The following is a 27,241-nucleotide window of genomic DNA, read 5'->3' on the forward strand; positions in this document are numbered from 1 at the left end:
TGCTATTTCAGGGATGTCCTATGGGGGTCAAGGGGGTGGAGTTGACCCCGTAGTCTGATAGCATGACGCAGAGCCAGGAAAGGAAAATTACGGTAAGTATTGTAACAATTTATAGTCTATATGTTGGTATCCAGGTAACTAGGACCACATAAAAAATAAAATAAAATAAAAATATGTAAGTAAATGTACATGTAGACATGTGCCTGGAACTAGTAGTAATCTAGTTCTCAGTGTACCATTCACAATTACTATATAATTAGTGCAATGATATCCTACCCGTAAGGATGGTAAACCCATCAGAGACAGGGCTAAGGGGGGAGCAGATAGTCAAGCTGAGCTGGCTGCAAGATGGAATGTCTACAGGCTGGGGAGTATAAATGGTTGTCGCAACCCACTATCTGGAAACAAAAAATACCTGTAGATAAAGGTGAACAGTATCACAGTAGTGCTTATCCACAATGGAAAAAAGGATGGCTTAAAAAGGGGTTAATTGAGACAGGTAAGTACCCCAATTGTTTAAACAAGTATTAAAAATACCCTGAAGGGCTAGAAGATAGTGGAAAAATACTGGGGTAAAGCATATAGGTATATGTCAAAAACATGTATGAGTTGCCCAGTAAAACAAAAGGGGGTAAAAGGACAAAAAAGGTAATCAGCCAAAGTATATAAAGTGAACTGCTAGGATATAAAGACATGTATACTGCAGTGGAAAGTTGTCAGCCCATTACCGGAAGCCTGTAGCATCACGTTGCCAAGTGAAGCATATTCAGAATATAGGTTCTTTTAAAAGGCGCTTCAACCCATCAGCCTCCACATTCACAGTCTAATGATGTAGATACCATGTCAATTATGAACAACACCCTGATAATCCCCTGACATGATGACAACTGTATTGAAGATCCACTTCCAGTGCTGAATGTCAACATACTGTATGAGCCTGTGATACTGGCTGCAATACCCAAATATGGTCATGACTATATATGGCCAATGTCACCTTAGATGCCTACCAACTTGTTTAAAATTTGAATGAAGCTGGCTGGCAGCAAGAAAATGTAATTTAGTGACTGTGGTAAAAAATAAACACAAAAGAAAAAACTAGCAGGTTCCCTGATCAACAATTTAGTATAGCCCTCCATCTGGCTATTGGTGATAAATAGACAAGTCAAAGGGTGCTGCTTCTCTATGGATCTTCTGAGTAGCAGGAACATATCTTGATAAAAACACAAATAAAGACAGCGCAAAGCTGCCCTAGTGTAATATGGCTTTAACCACTTGCCTACAGTGCACTTTCACCCCCTTCCTGCCCAGACCGATTTTCAGCTTTCAGCGCTCTCACACTTTGACTGAGAATTACTCAGTCATGCAACACTGTACCCATACAAAAATTGTGTCCTTTTTTTCACACAAATAGAGCTTTCTTTTGATGGTATTTGATCAATACTGGGTTTTTTATTTTTTGTGCTATAAATAAAAAAACACTGAAAATATCGTGAAAAAACACATTTTTCTTTGTTTCTGTCATAAAATTTTGCAAATTAGTAATTTTTCTTCACAAATTTTGGCCAAAATTTATACTGCTACTTATCTTTGGTAAAAATAACCCAAGTAAGTGTATATTATTTGGTCTTTGTGAAAGTTATAGAGTCCACAAGCTATGGTGCGAATCATTGAAAATTGATCACACTTGATCACACCTGATGTACTGAAGGCCTATCTCATTTCTTGGGACACTAAAAAGTCAGGAAAGTACAAATACCCCCCAAATGACCCATTTTTGGAAAGTAGACATTCCAAGGTATTTAATAAGGGGCATGGTGAGTTTTTTGAAGTTGTAGTTTTTTCCCACAATGCTTTGAAAAATGAAGATTTTTTTTTTTTTTTTTTTTTACAAATTGCCGTATTAACAGGTTATTTCTCTCACACAGCACATGTATACTTGCAACTACACCCCAAAACACATTCTACTACTCCTCCTGAGTATGGCGATACCACATGTGTGAGACTTTTTCACAGCCTGGCCACATACAGAGGCCTAACATCCAAGTAGCAGCGTCCGGCAATCTAGGAGCATAAATTACACATATAATTTCCTGACAACCTATCGCACTTTTGAAGGCCCTGGAGCACCAGTACAATGGAAACTCCCATAAAATGACCCCATTTTGGAAAGCAAACAGCCCAACGTATAATTTTTGAGGCATAATGAGTCTTTTGAATATGTCATTTTTTTCCACAAGTTTTTGGAAAATGTGGAAAGAAAATGAAAACACTTTTTTTTACACAAAGCTGTCCATTTATGCAATATTTCTAACACATAGCATGTACATAGCAAAAATTGCACCCCAAAATACATTCTGCTATTCCTCCTGAGTATGGCGATACCACATGTGTAACACTTTTTCACAGCCTGGCCACATACATAGGCCTAACATCCAAGTAGCGCTTTACACAAAGTTGTCCATTTATCCACTTTAAGACTGGGCCTATTTTTGACACTTGGTGTTTGCAAGCTAAAATCATTTTTTTTGCTAGAAAACTACTTGAAACCCCCAAACATATATTTTTTTTTAGCAGAGACCCTAGAGAATAAAATGGAGATCGTTGCAATATTTTTTATTACACCATATTTGCGCAGCAGTCTTCCAAATGCGATTTTTTTGAAAAAAATTCACTTTTTTGAACTAAAAAATAAGAAAACAGTAAATTTAGCACAATTTTTTTCCATAATGTGAAAGATAATGTTACGCCGAGTAATTAGATACCCAACATGTCATGCTTCAAAATTGTGCATGCTCAAAGAATGGCGCCAAACATTGGTACTTAAAAATCCCCATAGGCAACATTTTAAATTTCTGCAGGTTACTAGCTTAGAGTTACAGAGGAGGTCTAGGGCTCAAATTATTGCTCTCGATCGCGGTGATACCTCACATGTATGGTTTGAACACCGTTTACATATGTGGGCGGGACTTGCGTATGCGTTTGCTTCTGGGCGCGAGCTAACGGGGACAGGGCGCTTTAATTTTTTTTTTTTTTCCTATTTATTTTATTTATTATTTTTTTATTTTTACACAGTTTAAAAAAAAATGTTTTGATCATTTTTATTCCTATTACAAGGAATGTAAACATCCCTTGTAATAGAAATAGGCATGATTGATGGGGTGACAGGTGACGATGACTGATGGGGTGACAGGTGACGATGACTGATGGGGTGACAGGTGACGGTGATTGATGGGGTGACAGGTGACGGGCGATGGTCACTGATGGGTGACAGGTGACGGGCGATGGTGCACGGCGGTACTGATGGCTGTCTCTGGTGACCGGTGAACTTTAGGCTATGTTCACATGTGAGCGTAGCGATCGCGGGCAGAATCACTGCGATTCTGCGCGTGATCCAGAAATCATTGCAAATTGCGGGACGCCTGTGCGTTGCCCGTGATTTGCAATAGCACCCCAAATGCTGTGCGATGTTGCTGCGATTTCCACCTGCCGAATCGCGGTAACATAACGCAAACAACGCATGACGCCCCAAAGAAACTCTTGTACCTTTTTTGGGCGTCATGCGATGTTTGCACGATGTTACCGCGATTCGGCAGGTGGAAATGGCGGCAACATCGCACAGCGTTTGGGGTGCTATTGCAAAAAACGGGCAACGCACAGGCGTCCCGCAATTTGCAATGATTTCCGGATCGCGGGCAGAATCGCAGTGTTCTGCCCGCGATTGCTGCGTTTAGATGTGAACGTTATGGGTGTCAATTTCTGGGCACTTATGAGGTGACTGTTGGGTGACAGGTGACATTGGGGGGGGCTGAGGACTGTGTGTGGGGACCTTTATTGGTGTGATTTTTACTTTTACAGGTACACAGAGCAGTAACTCACTATTTCTAGCTCTACTCCCTCATACTGGAAACTGTATGAGGGGAGAAGAGCTAGTAACAGTGAGTTACTGCTCTTTGTTTACATTTTGTGATCGGCTGTGAATGGATTCACAGCCGATCACTTAGTAAACAGTCACTGTCAGTGACTGTTTACTACCGCCGGTGACAGCTGTGTTCCTTAGGAACACAGTGCCACCGACATGACCGCGCTGCGCGCTCCCGATCGCGCATGCGAGGTCATCTCCCGGGCGCCTCCATTGTGATCGGCTGTGTCATTGGAACACAGCTGATCACGTGGGAAACAGCCATGCCTATTGGCTGTTTCCCCCCTGCCGGTGACCAGCTGTGTCCCGGGGACACGCCGACATCGGCAGTGCACGGCGGCGCGCCCGCGATCGCGCGCCTGCCCTGCATTTCCTGCGGACGTCATATGACGTCCGCCCAGGATAATAGCCGCACCGTCCCGCCGTCATATGACGGCGGGCGGGCGGTAAGTGGTTAATATGTTAAAGTTAAAAACAATACAATAGTCAAATTCACATTGTTTGAAGATAGATACAGCATAAAGATTCCACTGTGGCCGCACTCCTAAAACCATATCAAGATCCAGACAGGGAAGGGGGAGCGGTGAATGTTCAAGCTAGCTGCCCAGATTCTGGCAGCACAACGGAGGCTATCCTCCACCATGTTCCATGTGCAGATCCTAATGCGCATGCTCCTGGTTCAGCCGGCGCTGCACTCCGAGGACACACAAACCCACACAAGCAGGATACAGGTGGACATCACACAGTTGCCATAACAATGCGTTTCAGAGGTGTGGCCTCCTTCCTCAGGTCGCATTCTCTAAGCTAAGGTAAAACTTCCCTGGCAAAGGGAAAATGCCCTTGCAAAATGAACAGCCTATTGTCCTTTATACTTTAAATCAACCCCATAGAGTGCAGATGTCAGAACTATAGTATGTAATGCACAGCGCACAGAGTACAGTGGTCAGTACTAACTAAAGTACAACATAGTGTATAGAGCGCAGTGATCAATTTGTTGTAATGTATAACACAGTTTTCAGAGAAACATAGAAACATAGAATGTGTCGGCAGATAAGAACCATTTGGCCCATCTAGTCTGCCCAATATATCTGAATCCTATGAATAGTCCCTGGCCCTATCTTATATGAAGGATAGCTTTATGCCTATCCCATGCATGCTTAAACTCCTTCACTGTATTTGCAGCTACCACTTCTGCAGGAAGGTTATTCCATGCATCCACTACTCTCCCAGTAAAGTAATACTTCCTCATATTACTTTTAAACCTTTCCCCCTCTAATTTAAAACTGTGTCCTCTTGTGGTAGTTTTTTCTTCTTTTAAATATGCTCTCCTCCTTTACCGAGTTGATTCCCATCCCATGATTTCTATCATATCCCCTCTGTCTCTTCTTTCTTCCAAGCTATACATGTTAAGGTCCTTTAACCTTTCCTGGTAAGTTTTTTCCTGCAATCCATGTACTAGTTTAGTAGCTCTTCTCTGAACTCTCTCTAGAGTATCTATATCCTTCTGGAGATATGGCCTCCAGTACTGCGCACAATACTCCAAGTGAGGTCTCACCAGTGTTCTGTACAGCGGCATAAGCACTTCTCTCTTTCTACTGCTTATACCTCTCCCTATACATCCAAGCATTCTGCTGGCATTTCGTGCTGCTCTATTACATTGTCTTCCCACCTTTAAGTCTTCTGAAATAATTACCCCTAAATCCCTTTCCTCAGATACTGAGGTCAGGACTGTGTCAAATATTCTATATTCTGCCCTTGGGTTTTTACGCCCCAGGTGCATTATCTTGCACTTATCCACATTAAATTTCAGTTGCCAGAGTTCTGACCATTCTTCTAGTTTTCCTAAATCCTTTTCCATTTGGCGTTTCCCTCCAGGAACATCAACCCTGTTACATATCTTTGTGTCATCAGCAAAAAGACAAACCTTACCATCGAGGCCTTTTGCAATATCACTTATGAAGATATTAAACAAAATTGGTCCCAGTACAGATCCCTCAGGTACCCTACTGGTAACATGACCTTGTTCTGAATGTTCTCCATTGACTACAACCCTCTGTTGTCTGTCACTCAGCCACTCAACAATATGGGAGTCCATGCTCAATGACTGTAGTTTATTGATAAGTCTTCTATGTGGGACAGTGTCAAAACCTTACTAAAATCTAGATATGCAATGTCTACTGCACCTCCACCGTCTATTATTTTAGTCACCCAGTCAAAAAAATCTATAAGATTTGTTTGACATGATCTCCCTGAAGTAAACCCATGTTGTTTTTCATCTTGCAATCCATGGGATTTAAGATGTTCCACAATCCTATCCTTTAATAGGGTTTCCATTAATTTCCCTACTATTGATGTCAGACTCACTGGTCTATATATGCTCGATTCCTCCCTACTACCTTTCTTGTGAATGGGCACGACATTTGCCAATTTCCAATCTTCCGGGACGACTCCTGTTACTAATGATTGGTTAAATAAATCTGTTAATGGTTTTGCCAGCTCACCACTAAGCTCTTTTAATAATTTTGGGTGTATCTCATCAGGACCCTGTGACTTATTTGTCTTCACTTTAGACAGCAATCTTAGAACGTCTTCCTCTGTAAAGACACATGCATCAAACGATTCATTAGTCATCCTTTCAAGTGGAGGTCCTTCTCCACATTTGTGTAACATTTATGAAAAAGTTGATGGTTAGAAGTGAGTGTTCCTTTTAAATGTTGTTGGTAACTGATGATGAGCTCCGTCCCCCCTTCCCCAAACATTGGGGATTTGGGTGGTGGAGTGTTTGACTCCAAGCTTGGCAGAGGAGCAGAGGGTTCAAATGAATCAAATAATTGCTATATTGTCGCAGGTCTCTACTGCCATGTGGAGAGTCAGCTTGCATGGAGTGAAAGAATCAGAGAGTGCCTAGCCACAGGGATCAGTCTAAATTTTTGTATTTGTCAAAATAGAAGGGTGTGTTAAAAGAAGTATGCCAATGCATTTTGGGGATAAGCACAAGCCCCCTTCATAAATGCTTAGATTTATTGTACAAGAGAAACAATTTGTTTACAAATTTTTTATTGAAAAATAATTTCTTACAGATATTTAATGCAACATTCATAGAACATACATATGAAAAGTATTCAATTCGTTTACAGTGAAAATGTGTGTTCTTGTATATATATCTTAATATATCATTTGACTAAGCAACGCTTCAAATAACTATTATCATGTAAGAAAAAGCAATCAAATAATAGCAAAAAATCGAAAAAAAAAAAAACATTAGGATATTGTGGTATCTAATTATATGCATTTATTGATGTCATGCAGAAAAACCAATGATCTAATTTCAGGTTAAAGGCTTTCTTGGTATTAGTTATTCATAAACTGTACAAGGATGAAAAAAATGCACACATAGGCATTTTGTAGCTATTCAGGGGCAGAAATGTGAACACACCAAAACCATGTTCAGGAGAGGAGTGTTTGGACAAAAAAACTCCCTACACTCCTAAAAGCACGTAAACACTCCTAAACTCCAGGCACATAGTAATTGAGCATGCATTGATTTCAGTGGCCAGAATAAATAATTATTCTGGCGAATGAAATAAATGAAAGCCCTAAGGGTTGAGATGCTTAAACTCATCTAAACATGACTTTAGGCGCATTTTAAATGCAAATTTTCCTCTGTGGGTATAAAAGAATTTAGAAGAGCCCAATGTGCATGAAGCCTTAGGGACAGTGGCCAATGTACCCATAACATTGGTGCTCAAAGGTCTGGGCCCATTTAGTTGGTGTTCAGTGGGAACTAAGCAATACAAATCATTGGTTACTTTCATGAGATAAGGTAAGATCACTGATTTCCAGCTCTAGTTAAGTCATGTCATGCCTGAACTAGACAGACAATATTACTCTGCCCAGCACTGCTGGCATTATTACAGCAGGGCATGCCACATTGGCAGAGGTGGTGCTAGACAGGCAGAAGAATTAGGACATGTGCCTGAGGTGCCTAGCTCTAATAACACCTATGTTTGATGGAGAAATAGGTTAGCTTACTTTTATTGACAAATAGTGTTTCTTATCTCTTTAATTTATTTATGCATTTTGGTATATTTGTTTATATGTAAGAATTAATTTATTTTTGTATGTTTTGGTTTTAGGTTCCGTTTAACAATGCTTGTCCTTTGTTATTTGCTTGTGCTTTCCTTTGCAAATCCAATGGCTTGTAATCATTGCCCTCAGGTTTGTGTTTGTGACAACTTAAGACATTTTGTGACCTGCACTAACAAAAACATGTCTGAAATCCCTATCTTTATACCTCAGGTAAGTAAACACACCTTATATCCTATTTTGTATAAAATGGAATTCCCTACATTGTAAATTCTCATTTCACTGCTTAACCACTTGCCTACAGTGCACTTTCACCCCCTTCCTGCCCAGACCGATTTTCAGCTTTCAGCGCTCTCACACTTTGACTGAGAATTACTCAGTCATGCAACACTGTACCCATACAAAAATTGTGTCCTTTTTTTCACACAAATAGCTTTCTTTTGATGGTATTTGATCAATACTGGGTTTTTTATTTTTTGTGCTATAAATAAAAAAAGACTGAAAATATCGTGAAAAAACGCATTTTTCTTTGTTTCTGTCATAAAATTTTGCAAATTAGTAATTTTTCTTCACAAATTTTGGCCAAAATTTATACTGCTACTTATCTTTGGTAAAAATAACCCAAGTAAGTGTATATTATTTGGTCTTTGAGAAAGTTATAGAGTCCACAAGCTATGGTGCGAATCATTGAAAATTGATCACACTTGATCACACCTGATGTACTGAAGGCCTATCTCATTTCTTGAGACACTAAAAAGTCAGGAAAGTACAAATACCCCCCAAATGACCCCTTTTTGGAGAGTAGACATTCCAAGGTATTTAATAAGGGGCATGGTGAGTTTTTTAAAGTTGTAATTTTTTCCCACAATGCTTTGCAAAATGAAGATTTTTTTTTTTTTTTTACAAATTGCCGTATTAACAGGTTATTTCTCTCACACAGCACATGTATACTTGCAACTACACCCCAAAACACATTTTACTACTCCTCCTGAGTATGGCGATACCACATGTGTGAGACTTTTTCACAGCCTGGCCACATACAGAGGCCTAACATCCAAGTAGCAGCATCCGGCATTCTAGGAGCATAAATTACACATATAATTTCCTGACAACCTATCGCACTTTTGAAGACCCTGGAGCACCAGTACAATGGAAACTCCCATAAAATGACCCCATTTTGGAAAGCAAACAGCCCAACGTATAATTTTTGAGGCATAATAAGTCTTTTGAATATGTCATTTTTTTCCACAAGTTTTTGGAAAATGTGGAAAGAAAATGAAAACACATTTTTTTTACACAAAGCTGTCCATTTATGCAATATTTCTAACACATAGCATGTACATAGCAAAAATTGCACCCCAAAATACATTCTGCTATTCCTCCTGAGTATGGCGATACCACATGTGTAACACTTTTTCACAGCCTGGCCACATGCATAGGCCTAACATCCAAGTAGCGCTTTACACAAAGTTGTCCATTTATCCACTTTAAGACTGGGCCTATTTTTGACACTTGGTGTTTTACAAGCTAAAATCATTTTTTTGCTAGAAAACTACTTGGAACCCCCAAACATTATATATTTTTTTTTTAGCAGAGACTCTAGAGAATAAAATGGAGATCGTTGCAATATTTTTTATCACACCATATTTGCGCAGCAGTCTTCCAAATGCGATTTTTGTGAAAAAAATTCACTTTTTTGAACTAAAAAATAAGAAAACAGTAAATTTAGCACAATTTTTTTCCATAATGTGAAATATAATGTTACGCTGAGTAATTAGATACCCAACATGTCATGCTTCAAAATTGCGCATGCTCACAGAATGGCGCCAAACATTGGTACTTAAAAATCCCCATAGGCAACATTTTAAAAATGTCTGCAGGTTACTAGCTTAGAGTTACAGAGGAGGTCTAGGGCTCAAATTATTGCTCTCGCTCTAACGATCGTGGCGATACCTCACATGTATGGTTTGAACACCGTTTACATATGTGTGTGGGCGGGACTTGCGTATGCGTTTGCTTCTGCGCGCGAGCTAACGGGGACAGGGCGCTTTAATTTTTTTTTTTTTTTTTCCTATTTATTTTATTTTTTTTTTTTTTTTACACAGTTACACAGTTTAAAAAAAAAAATGTTTTGATCATTTTTATTCCTATTACAAGGAATGTAAACATCCCTTGTAATAGAAATAGGCATGACAGGTCCTCTTTATTGTGAGATCTGGGGTCAAAAAGACCTCACACCCCACAACTACACTAAAAAAGAAAAAAAAAAATTGTTGAAAGAGGAAAAAAAAAAAGCGGCCCTTTAAACCGGTTGCTAGGCAACGTCTTTTGACGTAGCTCCGGTCCTCCAAGACCATAGAGTTGAGTGAGGGCCATCTTGCCCTCACTCGACTTCCTGTCTCTGAGGATCCAGGACCGGATAGTTTTCCCCGCTGCCGGCGGGTCCGGTAAGCTGGGAAAACGTCTGGGACGCGGCAGGAGGGGGGGGTGGCACCTCTTCCCCTGCACCGTAAGGGTAATTCCGTGGCGAATCTGCCACTGGGACCACCCTTATCTGAAAGCCGACCGCCCGCCGTTTCAAAAAATACCGGAGTTATGGGGGCTATCTGCTGCCATAACCCCAGTATTTAGCTTTTAATGGCCGATGCATATAGTCGTTAGCCGGTCAGTAAGTAATTGCATGTATATGGCAAACAGGTGACGATGACTGATGGGGTGACAGGTGACGATGACTGATGGGGTGACAGGTGACAATGACTGATGGGGTGACAGGTGACGATGACTGATGGGGTGACAGGTGACGATGACTGATGGGGTGACAGGTGACGATGACTGATGGGGTGACAGGTGATGATGATTGATGAGGTGACAGGTGACGATGATTGATGAGGTGACAAGTGACGATGATTGATGGGGTGACAGATGACAATCACTGACGGGGTGACATGTGACGATGATTGATGGGGTGACAAGTGACGATCACTGATGGGGTGTCAAGTGACGATGATTGATAGGGTGACAGATGACGATGACTGATGGGGTGACAGGTGACGATGACTGATGGGGTGACAGGTGACGGTGATTGATGGGGTGACAGGTGACGGGCGATGGTCACTGATGGGTGACGGGCGATGGTGCACGGCGGTACTGATGGCAGTCTCTGGTGACCGGTGAACTTTAGGCTACGTTCACATGTGAGCGTAGCGATCGCGGGCAGAATCACTGCGATTCCGCCCGCGATCCAGAAATCATTGCAAATTGCGGGACGCCTGTGCGTTGGCCGTTTTTTGCAATAGCACCCCAAACGCTGTGCGATGTTGCTGCGATTTCCGCCTGCCGAATCGAGGTAACATCACGCAAACAATGCATGACGCACCAAAGAAACTCTTGTATCTTTTTTGGGCGTCATGCGATGTTTGCGCAATGTTACCGCGATTCGGCAGGCGGAAATGGCGGCAACATCGCACAGCGTTTGGGGTGCTATTGCAAAAAACGGGCAACGCACAGGCGTCCCGCAATTTGCAATGATTGTCGGATCGCGGGCAGAATCGCTGTGATTCTGCCCGGCGATCGCTGCGCTCACATGTGAACGTTATGGGTGTCAATTTCTGGGCACTGATGAGGTGACTGTTGGGTGACAGGTGACATTGGGGGGGGCTGAGGACTGTGTGGGGGGACCTTTATTGGTGTGATTTTTACTTTTTACAGTTACACAGAGCAGTAACTCAATGTTTCTAGCTCTTCTCCCCTCATACTGGAAACTGTATGAGGAGAGAAGAGCTAGTAACAGTCAGTTACTGCTCTGTGTTTACATTTTGTGATCGGCTGTGAATGGATTCACAGCCGATCACATAGTAAACAGTCACTGTCAGTGACTGTTTACTACTGCCGATGACAGCTGTGTTCCTACGGAACACAGTGCCACCGACATGACCGTGCTGCGCGCTCCCGATCGCGCATGCGCGGTCATCTCCCGGGCGCCTCCATTGTGATCGGCTGTGTCATTGGAACACAGCCGATCACGTGGGAAACAGCCATGCCTATTGGCTGTTTCCCCCCTGCCGGTGACCGGCTGTGTCCCGGGGACACGCCGACACCGGCAGTGCACGGCGGCGCGCCCGCGATCGCGCGCCTGCCCTGCATTTCCTGTGGATGTCATATGACGTCCGCCCAGGATAATAGCCGCACCGTCCCGCCGTCATATGATGGCGGGCGGGCGGTAAGTGGTTAAAGTGGAACTTTACCCATAAAAACTTGATAAAAAATAATGTTTTTTTTAGCAATTAACATACATTTCACATTAATAATTATGCTATCAAAATTAGTGTATGCTGTAAATGGCCTAAAGCGTTGTTCCTGTTTCTTCTTGGTGGAGGCTGCCATTTGCTGAAGCCCAGAGTCCCTGATCAACAGTAAATCTGCAGGCTGTCAGCAGATCGGCCTCTTGTAGCTCTGACAGCACAGTGGTGAAAAATAAAAAGCAACAAGGTGAGACAGTGTATTGCTGGATTTTAAAGGGTATAGGAACATATTTTTAATGTTTTACATAGCTACACCTGCAAAAAAGGCCAGCTTGAAGTAATCTAACAGTACTTAACTTTCTGACTTAAGTTCCACTTTTAGAACTTTGCCTCCACTAGTGAACTGAAAAGCACATGTGAGAATAACCTCTGCTGCACACATTAGTTATTTCCAGTGTTCTGCCACCAGCACACATACACTGCTATTAAGCTTAAAGTGTTTTTTACTCCAACCTTTTATATTCCTGATGTGTCTGCAGTACCATGTACTTGTATGAAAAACTATCCTGTGTTCTTTGCATTGCATCATTTATGAGAAATCCCTGGTGTTCCTGCCAGTTCCTCAGCTTTTCTATTAAAAACTGACCACACTAAGCTGTAGAGCACATTGTGGTCAGTGCTCTAGCTATACTGGGAACTCAGCCTGTTCTCCTCCAATGATCAGACCTGTCCTGACACGAACCCCCCCCCCACTGCACAGCCGTTCACTAGCAAGTTCAGTAAGCTGCTGCTTCTCCTCCCCCAGCTCTTAAACAGTTGAGAGCAGAGGGAATGTGATCATTTTTTAAAAATGGGGAAAAAAGGTATTTATAATGTTGTTATTTTTTATCTATTCAAAAATGTTTTGCCTTTCACTTCTATTTTAAACTGAATAATTTGTTTTATGAGGTGATCGTTTACAATCAGCATAGGCTGCTGTGAAAGCAGACTGTCTGGTCTGGAGGGGCTTATCAGGACACTTCAAGGGTCGCTAGTATGGCTTACCCATGAGTTTAATCTAATTTACAGCAGCCTTCTCAGACTTCTTAAAACTCCCTGTAGAGGGACGTCGTCTGAGGGCTGTGTATGGGCCAGTGAGGAAGGGCTCCAATTTTTGGTGCTTTGTGGCTAAATGCCCCAGCCTCTCTGCATGCCTCTGTCCCGACTACGGTGGAACAATTTTCTTGCCCAAAGCCCTGGTGTTTTTTGAAATCCATTCCTTGTCGGAAACAAATAGTACCACTGATTTTTCAGGAAAGGTTTTGAAACGAGTGCGACTTCATCTCATTTATTGGCAAATCAGCTTTTTGAAATATCTATAGGAGGCTTTCGCTCTTCTATATATGGGACCATTTCTGATTTTACAATAATACTGTGAATCCTCTACACCTACCCTTCCCTGAAGAAGCCGAGTAGGCGAAATGCATTGGACACCCTTACCTTGCGCCACTATAGGGCATTTTCTTATGTACCCGTGTGGGGCTGGATGTGGGTAGGATATACAGTGAGGTCCACATATGTCTTGTGTCTTTATTTGTATGTTGTTGTTAGTTTACTGTACTTGTTGTATAGTATTTTATTAGGTGTATTCTAAACAAAATATTTTCTATTTTATACCTTTTGTTTGATTTCTGTCTCTCATAGCGGTTGATCCAGCACCGATATAGCCCTCTGTTCTTTAAAAAATTGCTTTTGATTACTCTCTTTGGGGTGATGGTGCAGGAATACGATTGTTTGGAAGATAATTATTTTTTGTATATGATCGTTTACAACCACTAACATCACTAAAAAGGCTAAACATTTTTTACCTTAAAACGGAGTTCCACCCAAATTTTGAACTTTACACCATCAATAACATTAAAACATTCTAAAAACGAATTGGATAATTTTTTTTTTTTTCACTTACCTTATTTTTAATGAAATTTAACTTACCTTCCTGCCACTTCCTCCTTATTTGGCCACGGCTGCCAACGTCATTTACTGCTTTACATTGACTCCTGGGAGATGAGTGTCATCAATCCCAGGAGTCAATGCGCCTGCACCGGTGTCCCTCATCACTTCCGGTGCAGGCACAAGAACAGCTTCTGGGCATGCGCAATGACAAGGAATCCGGCTGTGGGATGACGTGCCTGCACCGGAAGTGACGAGGCATGGCATTCTGGGACTCCGAAATACAGGAAGAGGGACACTAAGAGGGACACTGCGGCTTCAGCTGCCCACACCGCAGATGGCAGCGCTGGACAAGAACTTTACAAGGTAAGTAATTCTTACAGGTACACTCTAACAGGGGACAGTTCAGAGGCTATCGTTGTTTAAATGCACTAGCCCTGACTGTTTTGGAGGGTATTTTTAGATTAAAAAAAAAAAATTTGGGTGGAACTCCGCTTTATTGCATTCCCTGCACTAAGGTTTAGCTATATTTTCTAACCCCCCCCCAGCCCTAAACACTTAACCTTTCTCCTCTGATCAATTCAGTACTGCAGCTTGTGGTGGAAATGAATGGGGCTTGGAGCATATAAATTTGCGCGGTGCGCTGAGAACTTTGCTGCGCCGAAAAGTGCACTTGTGTTTATTAATAAGCGCCATTAATCCCTTGTACTGAAAAGTACAATGTACAGCTCTTTTGTATAAATAAATCCTAGAGCGCTCGGCGACAAAGAAAGAAACAGGTGCAAGCTGTGTCACGGTCGATGTCAACAGAATGAGTCCCTGCTAAAACACAGGAACCTGGTTTATTTATAGTCAGGTAAAACACTTAATGTCCGCCAAATACTATATAATTTAACTAGTATGTATCTCATGAACACTGCCTCACTAATACGTGTGCATGCACTCCCATCATAACCTGTTAGAGTGAATCCTATATAATATAGTTCATAAAAAAACATATTTGATAGTGATTTGCTATTGTTCCAGTAAATGAGACTATATCTGCAAAGGAAAATAGCAGCAGTATTTCAGTCATGTGGATCAAGCATATAGGAAAGCTACTAGCCATTATTCCAGCAAAAGGGCAGATACTTATCAAAACCATAATGATTCCACATCACAAACATATGTCCGCCAGTGAATACCAGGCCCTGGCTGGCTGATATACATTTGCATGGTGGAGTTCGCACTGCCATAGATCCGGACCGTCACTTGCTTGTTCACGATAGCTGCTTAGAGTGCCCGCCGATATGGGTGATCAGGCAAGTAGCGTGCAGTCTCCATTTAATGGAAGGTTTCCACAACTACAGGTCTTTCCTTCATACCAGGTAAAGCCAAGTCATATTTGCTGTGCATACCGAAACCCGGTAAACCGGCACTGGGAGACATAATGGCAATTTAACTAAAAACACATCCTGAAAAATGTCCACACAAATATTAATAACATTTCCACAACAGCCCCTCCTCTTTGTCATATGCTCCCATGTGTCCCTTGATGAATCTTCTTCTTATTCCAAATAAACCAAACAGGTCTTCTGTAAACAATAAAAACAATCCATTTCAAAGAGTTAAAAAGAAAGATAGCGGGGTCAAAAGGAAACGACACACCGCAGATGGCAGCGCTGGACAAGAACTTTACAAGGTAAGTAATTCTTACAGGTACACTCTAACAGGGGACAGTTCAGAGGCTATCGTTGTTTAAATGCACTAGCCCTGACTGTTCTGGAGGGTATTTTTAGATTAAAAAAAAAAATTTGGGTGGAACTCCGCTTTATTGCATTCCCTGCACTAAGGTTTAGCAATATTTTCTAACCCCCCCCCCCCCCCCCCCAGCCCTAAACACTTAACCTTTCTCCTCTGATCAATTCAGTACTGCAGCTTGTGGTGGAAATGAATGGGGCTTGGAGCATATAAATTTGCGCGGTGTGCTGAGAACTTTGCTGCGCCGAAAAGTGCACTTGTGTTTATTAATAAGCGCCATTAATCCCTTGTACTGAAAAGTACAATGTACAGCTCTTTTGTATAAATAAATCCTAGAGCGCTCGGCGACAAAGAAAGAAACAGGTGCAAGCTGTGTCACGGTCGATGTCAACAGAATGAGTCCCTGCTAAAACACAGGGCCCTGGTTTATTTATAGTCAGGTAAAACACTTAGGGCCTGATTCATAGTACGGCGAATTGGCGTTTCGGCGGGATTTTGCGAACCGGCGATTGTTTAAGTATGAAATTGGTATTCAAAGAACGGCGGGCGGAAAATAGCGCCTAGTGTGAGATTCATTAAGATGCAATATGGTCAGAGCGCGACTTAAAACCACGCCAGCTAAAAGCTCGACTAAAGTTTAGCCAAATTTTCCCCTGTACCCCCAAAAATCCCAAATCACTGTGGAAGGTGTGGAAGTCAATTTGGAGATGACTTGTGTAGCACCACCCCCTCAGGAGCTGCTGATTATATTATTGGGTCTACACCCTGCCTAACAACCCAATCAAATTGGCTCAATCCCTCCTCAGGCACAACTGACCCAGAACAGGACTGGACTATCAAATAGATACACAGGTTGGAATACAATACTTCACTATGCAACAATACCTTGTTACCTTCTTGAATAGTAGTCCTTCTGGGTGACACCATGGAACAACGCACAAGATTGTAATTAACCAAACTTAGTTTACTATGCATCAAATTGAATAGGGGAGATACAATACAATACAATACAAGTCCATAAAAGGTTATTTAAAACAGCTTTAAAAAGGTAAAAGAATACCCCCACACTCCTCCTGCATTAAGGCTAGACACAGTACCAGGTAGGTGGGCCTATCTGAGTCCCTCCCCCAGAGTTCTCTTCTTTCTTGTTGATCTTCGCTAGCAAGGTTATTGAATAGAGCTCATTTGTAATCCAGATTAGGAATAAAGATCAAGAGAGAAAAAACAACGAGCTGTTAGTTGTCACCGCAGGGTGTCTGCGTAACTGAGCAATAACTTCTGCGAGAGAGATAAGCCTCTGGCGACTCCTTTACAGACCTTATTGTTTGTCTATGAGTCTCCTGAGAGAGTATGGTGATAAACCCCGGGGTTTTATCACCTCCTGCTGCGCTACCGCTATCTGTAGATAAAACTGTCTCTTCAGCAGATAAAGTCAGTTATTGGGCATGTGCCCTCTCACCAACAGAAGTTTCTCCTTCGCGCGCTTCCACTGCGGTCTCAGTCCTTTGGCTATATGCCAGCCGCGCGGGGTCCTTCTGGCGGATGACTTCCGGTCTCGGCAAACAGCAGTATGACCTCCAGGAATGTGCCTCGTGCTTGAGATGGGACGGTTCCACGTCGTCCCTCCAGGCTAAAAGGCTCTGGCCCAATATCCAGTGTCAGTCCTTCACTCTCGCTCGCTGGTTCCTCAGAGTCCAGCGCAGAAAGGCCCCCCCCCTTCGCGCGCTTCTCTCTTCCTTTAAATAACCTCCCCCATAGTGCCGTGCGGTGCAGCCGTGCACCCTGGATCTTGCAAAGCAGCCTGGGAGATGTAGTTTCTTCATCTTGTGAAAAGGAAGTCACAGCCCGGGAAATTCCATGCAGCTACCACTAGAGGGAGCCTAGTTCCTGGATCTTGCAAAGCAGCCTGGGAGATGTAGTTTCTTCATCTTGTGAAAAGGAAGTCACAGCCCGGGAAATTCCATGCAGCTACCACTAGAGGGAGCCTAGTTCCTTCCCACATATCAAACAGTGTCTTTAGGCATGTTTAACCCCGCTACACACTCCCCCCACTTGAGAAACTTTGGTCCCCAAAGAGGTCAACAGTATGTACCCTAGTGCATAGGTTGGCATTATACAACAAAAACATTAACATTTTGCTGAAATAAGTCAATCTGAATACATCCAATTTTGTATTCTAATAGCAGTGCAACAGTAAAACGATAAAGTGCAATTAATAAACAAATAAGTGATTTCTACAGTGTTAATATAGTGCTGATTTCTAGTGCTTTTATATAGTGCTCCTTTAAAAAGCACATGTGCCTTTGCAATTTCTTAAACACTTACATCTTAAAGTTTGTGTTGAAAAAAAAACATCAAAAGGTGAGAAAGAGAAAAAAACATATAGTGAGGTCAGAGCAACAAAATGTGCGCAAACATTAACTCACAAAGTAAACCAAATTGTGAACATCAAAAACTGTGCTTATTATAATGGCCAAACCCAATATCCTTATGTACAAACTTAAATGCAAACGTTTTCTACTTCAATACTTTGTTCTCATGATCTCTCACAGACCCCCCAAAACTTGGGTGGCTTGTACAGTTGTGCCTGGGGGTGAGCTAGGGTTGTCCCCCACCAAATCTACAGTGGAGGAACTAGGCTGGTCAGGAGATCTTTTGGAGGTAAAAACAGCTTCTTCCGAACATTCACCCAATTGATCATAGGTCAGTCTCTTAGGTGGGTGAATGACTCTCCTTTCCCTCTGTTCCCGTGGAGGCATGCTCTCAGAGGTGCTAGGATCAGGCACTTCTGAGGATTCTTCAATGTCCCCCTCCTCATGTTCCAACACAGAGGAACCTGATGGTTCAAGAGAGGTCAGTTCTTCTTCAGAGAAGGGTGCAACCTCCTCCTCAGGATCTTCATCCTCAGCTGCTTCTTCTGGAAGCATATGAAAGGGTATGAATTCAGGGGCTTCTGCCCGAAGGGCTCCTCTATCAGCCAAGTCAGATGAAGACAGGGAGGCAGGTGTGGGTTCTGGCAACTGAGATGACCACAACCAGTCGGGTACCTCCTCTTCATCTTCCAAATCTTCAGATGGAGAACTTCCCTCTCTGTATTTAGCTGGTAAGAACAGTTGCCACTTCTCCTCCAGATCTTCAGATGGACCTCTCCGGTAGGCCACTCCTTCTCTGATCTGTAACCGGGTCCACTCTCTATGCAACAGACGGGCCCCCTGAGGGGAGTCAGTTAGAAGCAACTCAGGGCTCTGGATCTCCAGAGCTTCCAAGAGAAGTTTTCCCAAAGGGTCTTCCAACTGCTCCTTCCGCAAGTCCCTTTTGGACAGCCGGGGCAAACCCTCCCCTTCAACTTGGGTCACCTGGCAGTAGCATTTGGGTACTCCGATAGCCGAAACCCCAATCTCTTCTGCTCTTGACCCTCCTCGGGATCGAAATTCAGTTCCCCGATATAGGGCACGCACCCCTTCTGGAGCCAAATGAGTCCATTCTTCCGCAGGTTCCTGTGGAACATGCAACCTTCTGGATAGGGCATCTGCATCCCTATTTCCGATTCCTGGCCGATACTTCAGGCTAAAATTGAAGCTAGAGAGGGCAGCCAACCATCGATGTCCTGTTGCATCCAGCTTGGCCGTAGTCAACAGATAGGTGAGGGGATTATTATCTGTCTTGACAATGAATTCAGCTCCGTACAGGTAGTCTTTCAATTTGTCAACCACTGCCCACTTCAAGGCCAAGAATTCAAGTTTGTGAGTAGGATAATTCCTTTCAGCAGGCAATAGGCTTCTGCTCACATAGGCAACAGGTCGCAGATGACCCTCATGCTCCTGATAAAGTACCCCCCCCAGCCCATCTCGGCTGGCATCAACATGCAGTTCATATGGTTTTGTGGGGTCCGCATAGGCCAACACAGGGGCAGTGGTTAGGGTTTCCTTCAGCTGGACAAAGGCCCCTTCGCATTCCGGGGTCCACTGATCCTGGATGGATTCCTTAGCCTTCCGGGGGCCTATGATGGACTTCGCCGGCTTTACCAACTCAGGGACATCATCTTCTTCATTCTTCAGGAGCTCATTTAGGGGTCGGGCAATCTGGGCGAACCCCTCCACAAACCTCCTGTAATAGGAGCAAAAGCCCAAGAATGACCGGAGTTCGGTCACATTTGTGGGTCTCGGCCAGGAAGCAACAGCATCCAGCTTGTCCGGGTCAGTGGCCACCCCTTCTTCAGACACGATATGGCCCAGGTAATGGACCGAGGACTGATAGAATTGGCACTTCTCAGGAGAAAGTTTCAGACCTTCTTCATGTAGCCTCTTCAAGACCTTTTCCAACCTCTCCTCATGTTCTTCTAAAGTTCTGCCAAACACGATAACCTCATCCAAGTATACCAGTACCTCTATCAAATTCATATCTCCAACGGTCCTCTCCATCAGCCTTTGGAAGGTAGCAGGGGCCCCGGACAACCCCTGAGGCATGCGATTGAACTCAAAGAACCCCACAGGGGTGATGAAGGCTGTTTTCTCCCGATCTTCAGGGTGCATGGGGATCTGATAATACCCACTCTTTAAGTCCATCACACTGAACCACTTCGCCCCTGACAGACTCTGTAGGGCATCTTCGATTCGAGGAGTGGTATACTGGTCTGGGATGGTTCTTCTGTTCAGCGTTCGGTAGTCGATACAAAGCCTCAAAGATCCATTTTTCTTCCGGACTACCACTATCGGGGAAGCATACGGGCTCCTGGATTCTCGGATAATCCCGATCTTTTTGAGCTCTGCCAGCTGTTGACGTAGATCTTCTAAGTCACCTAAGGGGACTCGCCGGACTCTCTCCCTGAAAGGCTTGTCCTCACTCAGGCGGATCTTATGAGTAGCGCTCCTGGCACATCCCACGTCAAACTCGTCCTTAGAGAATATTTCCCTACATCGAGCAAGTTGTGCCTTGGCCCTCTTCACCCATTCCGGCGGGAGGGCAGCGTTTCCAGAGCAAAGCTCCTCTATAACCGCTTCACCCTGTTCCTTTTCTTTGAAATCAATGGGGGCAACTGGGGTAGCCGGGTTGACTTGGCCCAGGAGCACTCTGGCCGGTACCTTCACTGGTGTAATAGAGGTGTTTCTGACACTCACTAAAACCCTTCCACGGTTTTCCTGTAACACCTTCAAAAGGGATCACCTCAGGGATCACTTCTATCCCTCTCTGTCTCTCCTTTTGACCTGATTCAAAGATAATGAAGGGACCCGGCTGTTGCCATGTGAGTTTAACAGAAGCCTTAAAACAGGCCACCTCTCCTGGCTGTAAGACCTTTTCTGCTCTATCCAGCTTCCAGAGTCGTCCAACTCCTTCTGCGGGGGTCTCTTGCTCCAACACTAATCGTTGGTAGGCCTGCCGTAGCATGGGATGGATCCTTGGCGCCTGAGCATCTTGTCCCTGGACCAGTTGTATCAGAAGGCGCCTTACCAGGTCAGTGTTTGTTCCTACGATGAGAGAGCTTTTGTTGGCCCCTGGTGGACGAGGACAGACCACCGCTAAGGTGTCGAAGGTTTCCGCTTCACCAGCCACTGATGGATCAAAGGTCAACTTGATTGGCAGATACCCGTCATAGGGAAAACTTTGGGTCCCAATACCCCATATCTCCAGATCTTCCAACTTCTGCAAAGGTAGATGGGTAAGATATTTATCATAGAAGTCTCTATACAAAAGAGTCACCTGGGCCCCTGTGTCAAGGAGGGCTCTTGTGTAAATTCCTTCCACCTGAACCGAGACCACTGGGGAGGGCCCGACCAAGTTAGTTGGGAATTCTCTTGATGTAGCCTGGTTGTCTGATTCAGTTCTCTGTACCCTGGCCCTCTTCTCCTTTTTCTTCCTTGATCTGGGCCCCCGCTGAACCCGGTGTGCATTGACTTTCCTTCCCTCAGTAACCCGGAGTCTAGAACTGGGGGTATTATATTTGGGTCTGACCCCCTGACTCAGTTTCCCTGATCCTGCACCACTTCTGGAGTCCCTTAAGACTGGCGGACACCCGGTTGACTCCTTCACCGGTGTCCTCTGAAGTTTCCCGCTGGCTCGCGAGGTTTCGCGGCAGCATTTCCTGAGCTGGGACATACCCTTCTAACATGCCCAACTCCCCCGCAGTTGAAACAAGTTAACAATCTTGCAGGCCGTGGCTCTGGATCTGTGCTGAGACTAACAGGTTCATCTGGCCTCTCCGATATACTCCCCTTGGGTAGAGTGGATACCTGACCAGTCAGGATGGACACCATTTCTATCAACTGAGACACTTGGGTCTTTAGAAGTTCAACTTGAGAGTCACCCTCTTCCACACTTATCACTCCAACCCGGGCAGTTGAGTCAAACTGCCGACTTTTCTTCTTGTTGTCCAACATAACCTCTTCCTCTCTGACCATTCGAATCAGATCGGGGTATTCTAGAATGCCGCCATCTCGACGATTTCGTAACAGTATGGCAATGGGATCTAAAGGTTGAGCCCCTTTCAGAACCTGTCGTGCACGAGTCTCATCTATTTTCCGGTGGTCTATTCCTTTCTTTAACAGAATCTGGTGGATAATCCTATCCAGACGTTTAATGAATTCGGACAACTTCTCCCCCTCTTCTTGATAACAGTGGTCCAACTGGTAGAGAAGTTCAGCCGCGTTCTCCGTCCGACCAAACACATCTTGCAGAATGTCCAAATAATCCTGTGCAGTGCAGTTCTTCTTGCTAAGCTTTAGATTACGTACAGCCTCTAATGCAGGTCCCCTTAAACTCTCTGTGATTCTCTGCTTCTTGTGCTGTTCTGGTACCTCCCATTCCTCCAAAGCCTGAGTGGCGGTATCTAACCACTCTTCGAACCCATCTTCTGCTGAAGGCACAGGCTGTTTCCCAGAGAATGTCCGGAGCTTCCTATATCCAGTCATCAAATAGCTCGAGGAGTCCCTACTACATTTTGCCACAATCTCCCCAAGAACAGCACACAGTTCTGAGCTAAAAGTCGACAAAGGTGATGACTCAGGATGCCCTTCTTGGACACCTTTTTCTTGGCTGGATACCCCAGGGGTGGTGGATGAGGGACCCGCAATAGGAACTCCTGGATGTATCAGGAAAAGTTCTGTTTGGTCAGTAGTTTTTACACTGTTTCCGTTGAAATAATCAGGGACCCCCTTCCTCCACTCACACAGTGCATACGTGTGTGGGACAGTGGTGTCAGTTTTCATGTCAATCACCCAAAATTTCCTGTCTGTGGATAGTGCCCTCAAAACAGGGAGGAGCTTTTCTTCAGTCCAGGCCTCTCCCTTGATTTCAACCACCAGGCCATTTTCCACTATGACATTCTCTTCCTTGCACCACTCAGCAGCAGCGACAGGATCCATTTCTGCGTGGGAGGGGATTCTATGGCTGAGAGGGTTGTATTGCAGGACTGTAGAAATCCCGGACGAGCCCCCACATGTAGCACCACCCCCTCAGGAGCTGCTGATTATATTATTGGGTCTACACCCTGCCTAACAACCCAATCAAATTGGCTCAATCCCTCCTCAGGCACAACTGACCCAGAACAGGACTGGACTATCAAATAGATACACAGGTTGGAATACAATACTTCACTATGCAACAATACCTTGTTACCTTCTTGAATAGTAGTCCTTCTGGGTGACACCATGGAACAACGCACAAGATTGTAATTAACCAAACTTAGTTTACTATGCATCAAATTGAATAGGGGAGATACAATACAATACAATACAAGTCCATAAAAGGTTATTTAAAACAGCTTTAAAAAGGTAAAAGAATACCCCCACACTCCTCCTGCATTAAGGCTAGACACAGTACCAGGTAGGTGGGCCTATCTGAGTCCCTCCCCCAGAGTTCTCTTCTTTCTTGTTGATCTTCGCTAGCAAGGTTATTGAATAGAGCTCATTTGTAATCCAGATTAGGAATAAAGATCAAGAGAGAAAAAACAACGAGCTGTTAGTTGTCACCGCAGGGTGTCTGCGTAACTGAGCAATAACTTCTGCGAGAGAGATAAGCCTCTGGCGACTCCTTTACAGACCTTATTGTTTGTCTATGAGTCTCCTGAGAGAGTATGGTGATAAACCCCGGGGTTTTATCACCTCCTGCTGCGCTACCGCTATCTGTAGATAAAACTGTCTCTTCAGCAGATAAAGTCAGTTATTGGGCATGTGCCCTCTCACCAACAGAAGTTTCTCCTTCGCGCGCTTCCACTGCGGTCTCAGTCCTTTGGCTATATGCCAGCCGCGCGGGGTCCTTCTGGCGGATGACTTCCGGTCTCGGCAAACAGCAGTATGACCTCCAGGAATGTGCCTCGTGCTTGAGATGGGACGGTTCCACGTCGTCCCTCCAGGCTAAAAGGCTCTGGCCCAATATCCAGTGTCAGTCCTTCACTCTCGCTCGCTGGTTCCTCAGAGTCCAGCGCAGAAAGGCCCCCCCCCTTCGCGCGCTTCTCTCTTCCTTTAAATAACCTCCCCCATAGTGCCGTGCGGTGCAGCCGTGCACCCTGGATCTTGCAAAGCAGCCTGGGAGATGTAGTTTCTTCATCTTGTGAAAAGGAAGTCACAGCCCGGGAAATTCCATGCAGCTACCACTAGAGGGAGCCTAGTTCCTGGATCTTGCAAAGCAGCCTGGGAGATGTAGTTTCTTCATCTTGTGAAAAGGAAGTCACAGCCCGGGAAATTCCATGCAGCTACCACTAGAGGGAGCCTAGTTCCTTCCCACATATCAAACAGTGTCTTTAGGCATGTTTAACCCCGCTACACATGCGTTTAAAAAATGTCAAAAACTGACTTAGAAAGAGAGATATCTGCGAAAGTGTAGAAAGGTTAAACAGCTCCTCCAGCCCCGAGCTGCGAACGCGCGAATGTGCGCATGCGCAACGCCAAATAAGCTCAAAAAATTCCGCCAGCGCGATTTTGGGCAAATTTTTTTTTGAATACCGCTTGGAAATCCGCTGTCTCGCCCATATAAAATGGCAAAAACCGGCGGAATTGAAAAAACATGCACACTTCCAACAAGGGATCCCTTAGTAAACACCATCACATTCCATACACCTTTCCTGCTAACTCAGAAATCATAACAGTGAAATCTACAGTGTTTATATAGAACATCCACATTATCTGAAAAAACCAACAAAATATTACATTGGGGAACGGGTCGTCAGATAGAACAAAAATAGATGTAAAACATATTTCAAAGAAATATTATTAGCATTTCACACATATCAAGGAAATGTCACAATTTTGACAATATTTTATGTGTTTCAAAAGAATGTTTTTCGAAATATATTGCAAATACTACCTTTTCTTCCATATGGGTATGGCCAAGTGTTACCATTTTACTACACATTTAACTGAAGGTATATATATATATATATCCCTCATACTTGGCTAATTAGCAAAGTATGCCCAACAAACAAATAGAGCTTTAGCTCACAATATTGCTACATATTGACTGGCATCTTTTGTATTTTGTTCATGTCTTTAGATTAAAAGTTTGCTGATACACATGCCTTTTTCAAACATGAACAAAATTAATGATGTCAACATTTGGAGGATTGGAGATATACAAGTGTTGCCCATACAGAGGGCTCCTTTCGGATTCGAACTTACAAACCTACAGCAGGAAAGCAGACTCCCTAATCATTGTGCTATTTCTCAGTGAGCGTTGGGTGTTTTCCTCATGCCATCAAAATGCTCACATGGGAACAGGGGCCATTGAACTGAATAGGATTGGATTTTTTGCCTGTTTTGGGAGTTGATCCTTGAGCTGTACAAATCCCCCTCAAACGCCCCCAAATGGGCTACGTTCACATGTACGTGTTTGTGGTCTGTTTTTGGGGCTTTTTTAGGTGATTTCATATAACAATCCTGCCCAAAAAATGCATGTCAAAACGCCTGTGAAAACGCCAGCCAAAACGCCCATAAGAACGCCTGATATAATTGCCACGCCAAATTTAGGGATGTTCATGAGTGATGAGTCAGATTGTTGGCTTACATATCTGGTCAATCGTCACAATCTCACTTCCCAAATCCCAAAAGGTGTGTTTCAATTGTTTCCCTAAATATATATTTCTCTCTCTCTCGCTCTCTCATGTAATTGTATATATATGTATGTATTCCTGTATCTAAACCTTCTAAATAATGACTAGCAAACTTGAAGAGAGAATTTTATCAATTCACATATATACACACCTACATACATACATACATGGATTTGGGCTGTTTAGGTCTCTCTCCTCCTCCTCATTTCTATTTCCCTTGTTTTGGCAACTGAGCATGCTCCAAAACACACAGGACACACACAGTTAATTTTTTGACTGGGCGTTACCATTCTGGGTGTGTGTTTGCTTTGATTATATATAGCTCACTCAGACATCAGGAAAGATTTGACCTACGAAGAGGTCCAATATATTTGTGTGTCACATGCTTTATGGTTAACATTTGTGGGCCTTTGTTATTTATGGAGGTGAGATTTGGCTGTGTTGTGTGTTGACTCTCTGTAAGTATTTATTGCTGTTAACATAATAGTGTATTGTTCTGTCAATCTGCACATGCATCTGTTGATTATGGGCTCTTTGTCGATGTATATGGTCTAAATGTTGTACAAAGGTTGTTTTTGTTTGAAAAATACAAATCAGTGGCTTCAATGGGATACTGTGGAGACTGTGCCAAAAATATCTCATGTGAAATGTTTGAGCTGTGTATTTGTGTAATAAACAGCATGTTTCCAATCTTTTTTTCAAATGTCTTCATGTGTCTAAATAAAGTTTTCTGGTGTCCACAAATGTATGTATTTGTATTTCTTTTTGTAAGTTAAATATGCTTAATGGTTGTGTATGTTGACTATTGTTCGCAAATTCGCTAATATACAAACCCGCGTTCTCACATTTATACATTATACATTGAAACCGGAAACAAAACTTTTGGTGCGTGCACACGTTTCCGGAAATTGTCCAGGCCCTCTCGCAAGTGTGTGCATCATGGCTCGCTTATCTAGCGGGTGTGCAATAAACTTTTGGTCTGCTGATCTGCGCATGCACTTTCTGCCTATTAGACGTGATCTAGAAGCTTCCTGTTATAGAAACTTCCTAGATGTGAACCTGTTCCCTACACATATATATATATGTATATATGTATTGTGACAGGAAGTCAGGAAAATCTATGGGTGTTGTCACTGACGGGAGATATATTTCTGCTTGGTTTAGACAATTCACTAATTGCTATCAGGTGTCGGCTGCAGAGGTAGGCAGGAAGGTGTACGGAAGTTGAGAACACTTTCAGCTGTTCAGAATGAGGCAATTAAGATCTCTATAACTTGTCCAAAGGGA

General features: G+C 43.5%; 1 protein-coding gene across 1 annotated transcript in view; it reads left to right on the plus strand.

Moving 5' to 3' along the window:
• Nucleotides 1-8,061: 8,061 nt before the first annotated feature.
• The window catches only part of CHADL (chondroadherin like), a 268,788-nt gene continuing 249,608 nt past the window's right edge, over nucleotides 8,062-27,241 (plus strand). The window contains exon 1 of the mRNA XM_082266537.1: nucleotides 8,062-8,218. Coding sequence (XP_082122663.1) covers nucleotides 8,069-8,218 — 150 coding nt within the window. The 5' untranslated portion in view covers nucleotides 8,062-8,068. The remainder of the gene's footprint in view (nucleotides 8,219-27,241) is intronic.

The sequence above is a fragment of the Pelophylax lessonae genome (assembly GCF_965119305.1).
Source record: "Pelophylax lessonae genome assembly, chromosome: 8".
Classification (NCBI taxonomy): Eukaryota; Metazoa; Chordata; class Amphibia; order Anura; family Ranidae; genus Pelophylax; species Pelophylax lessonae.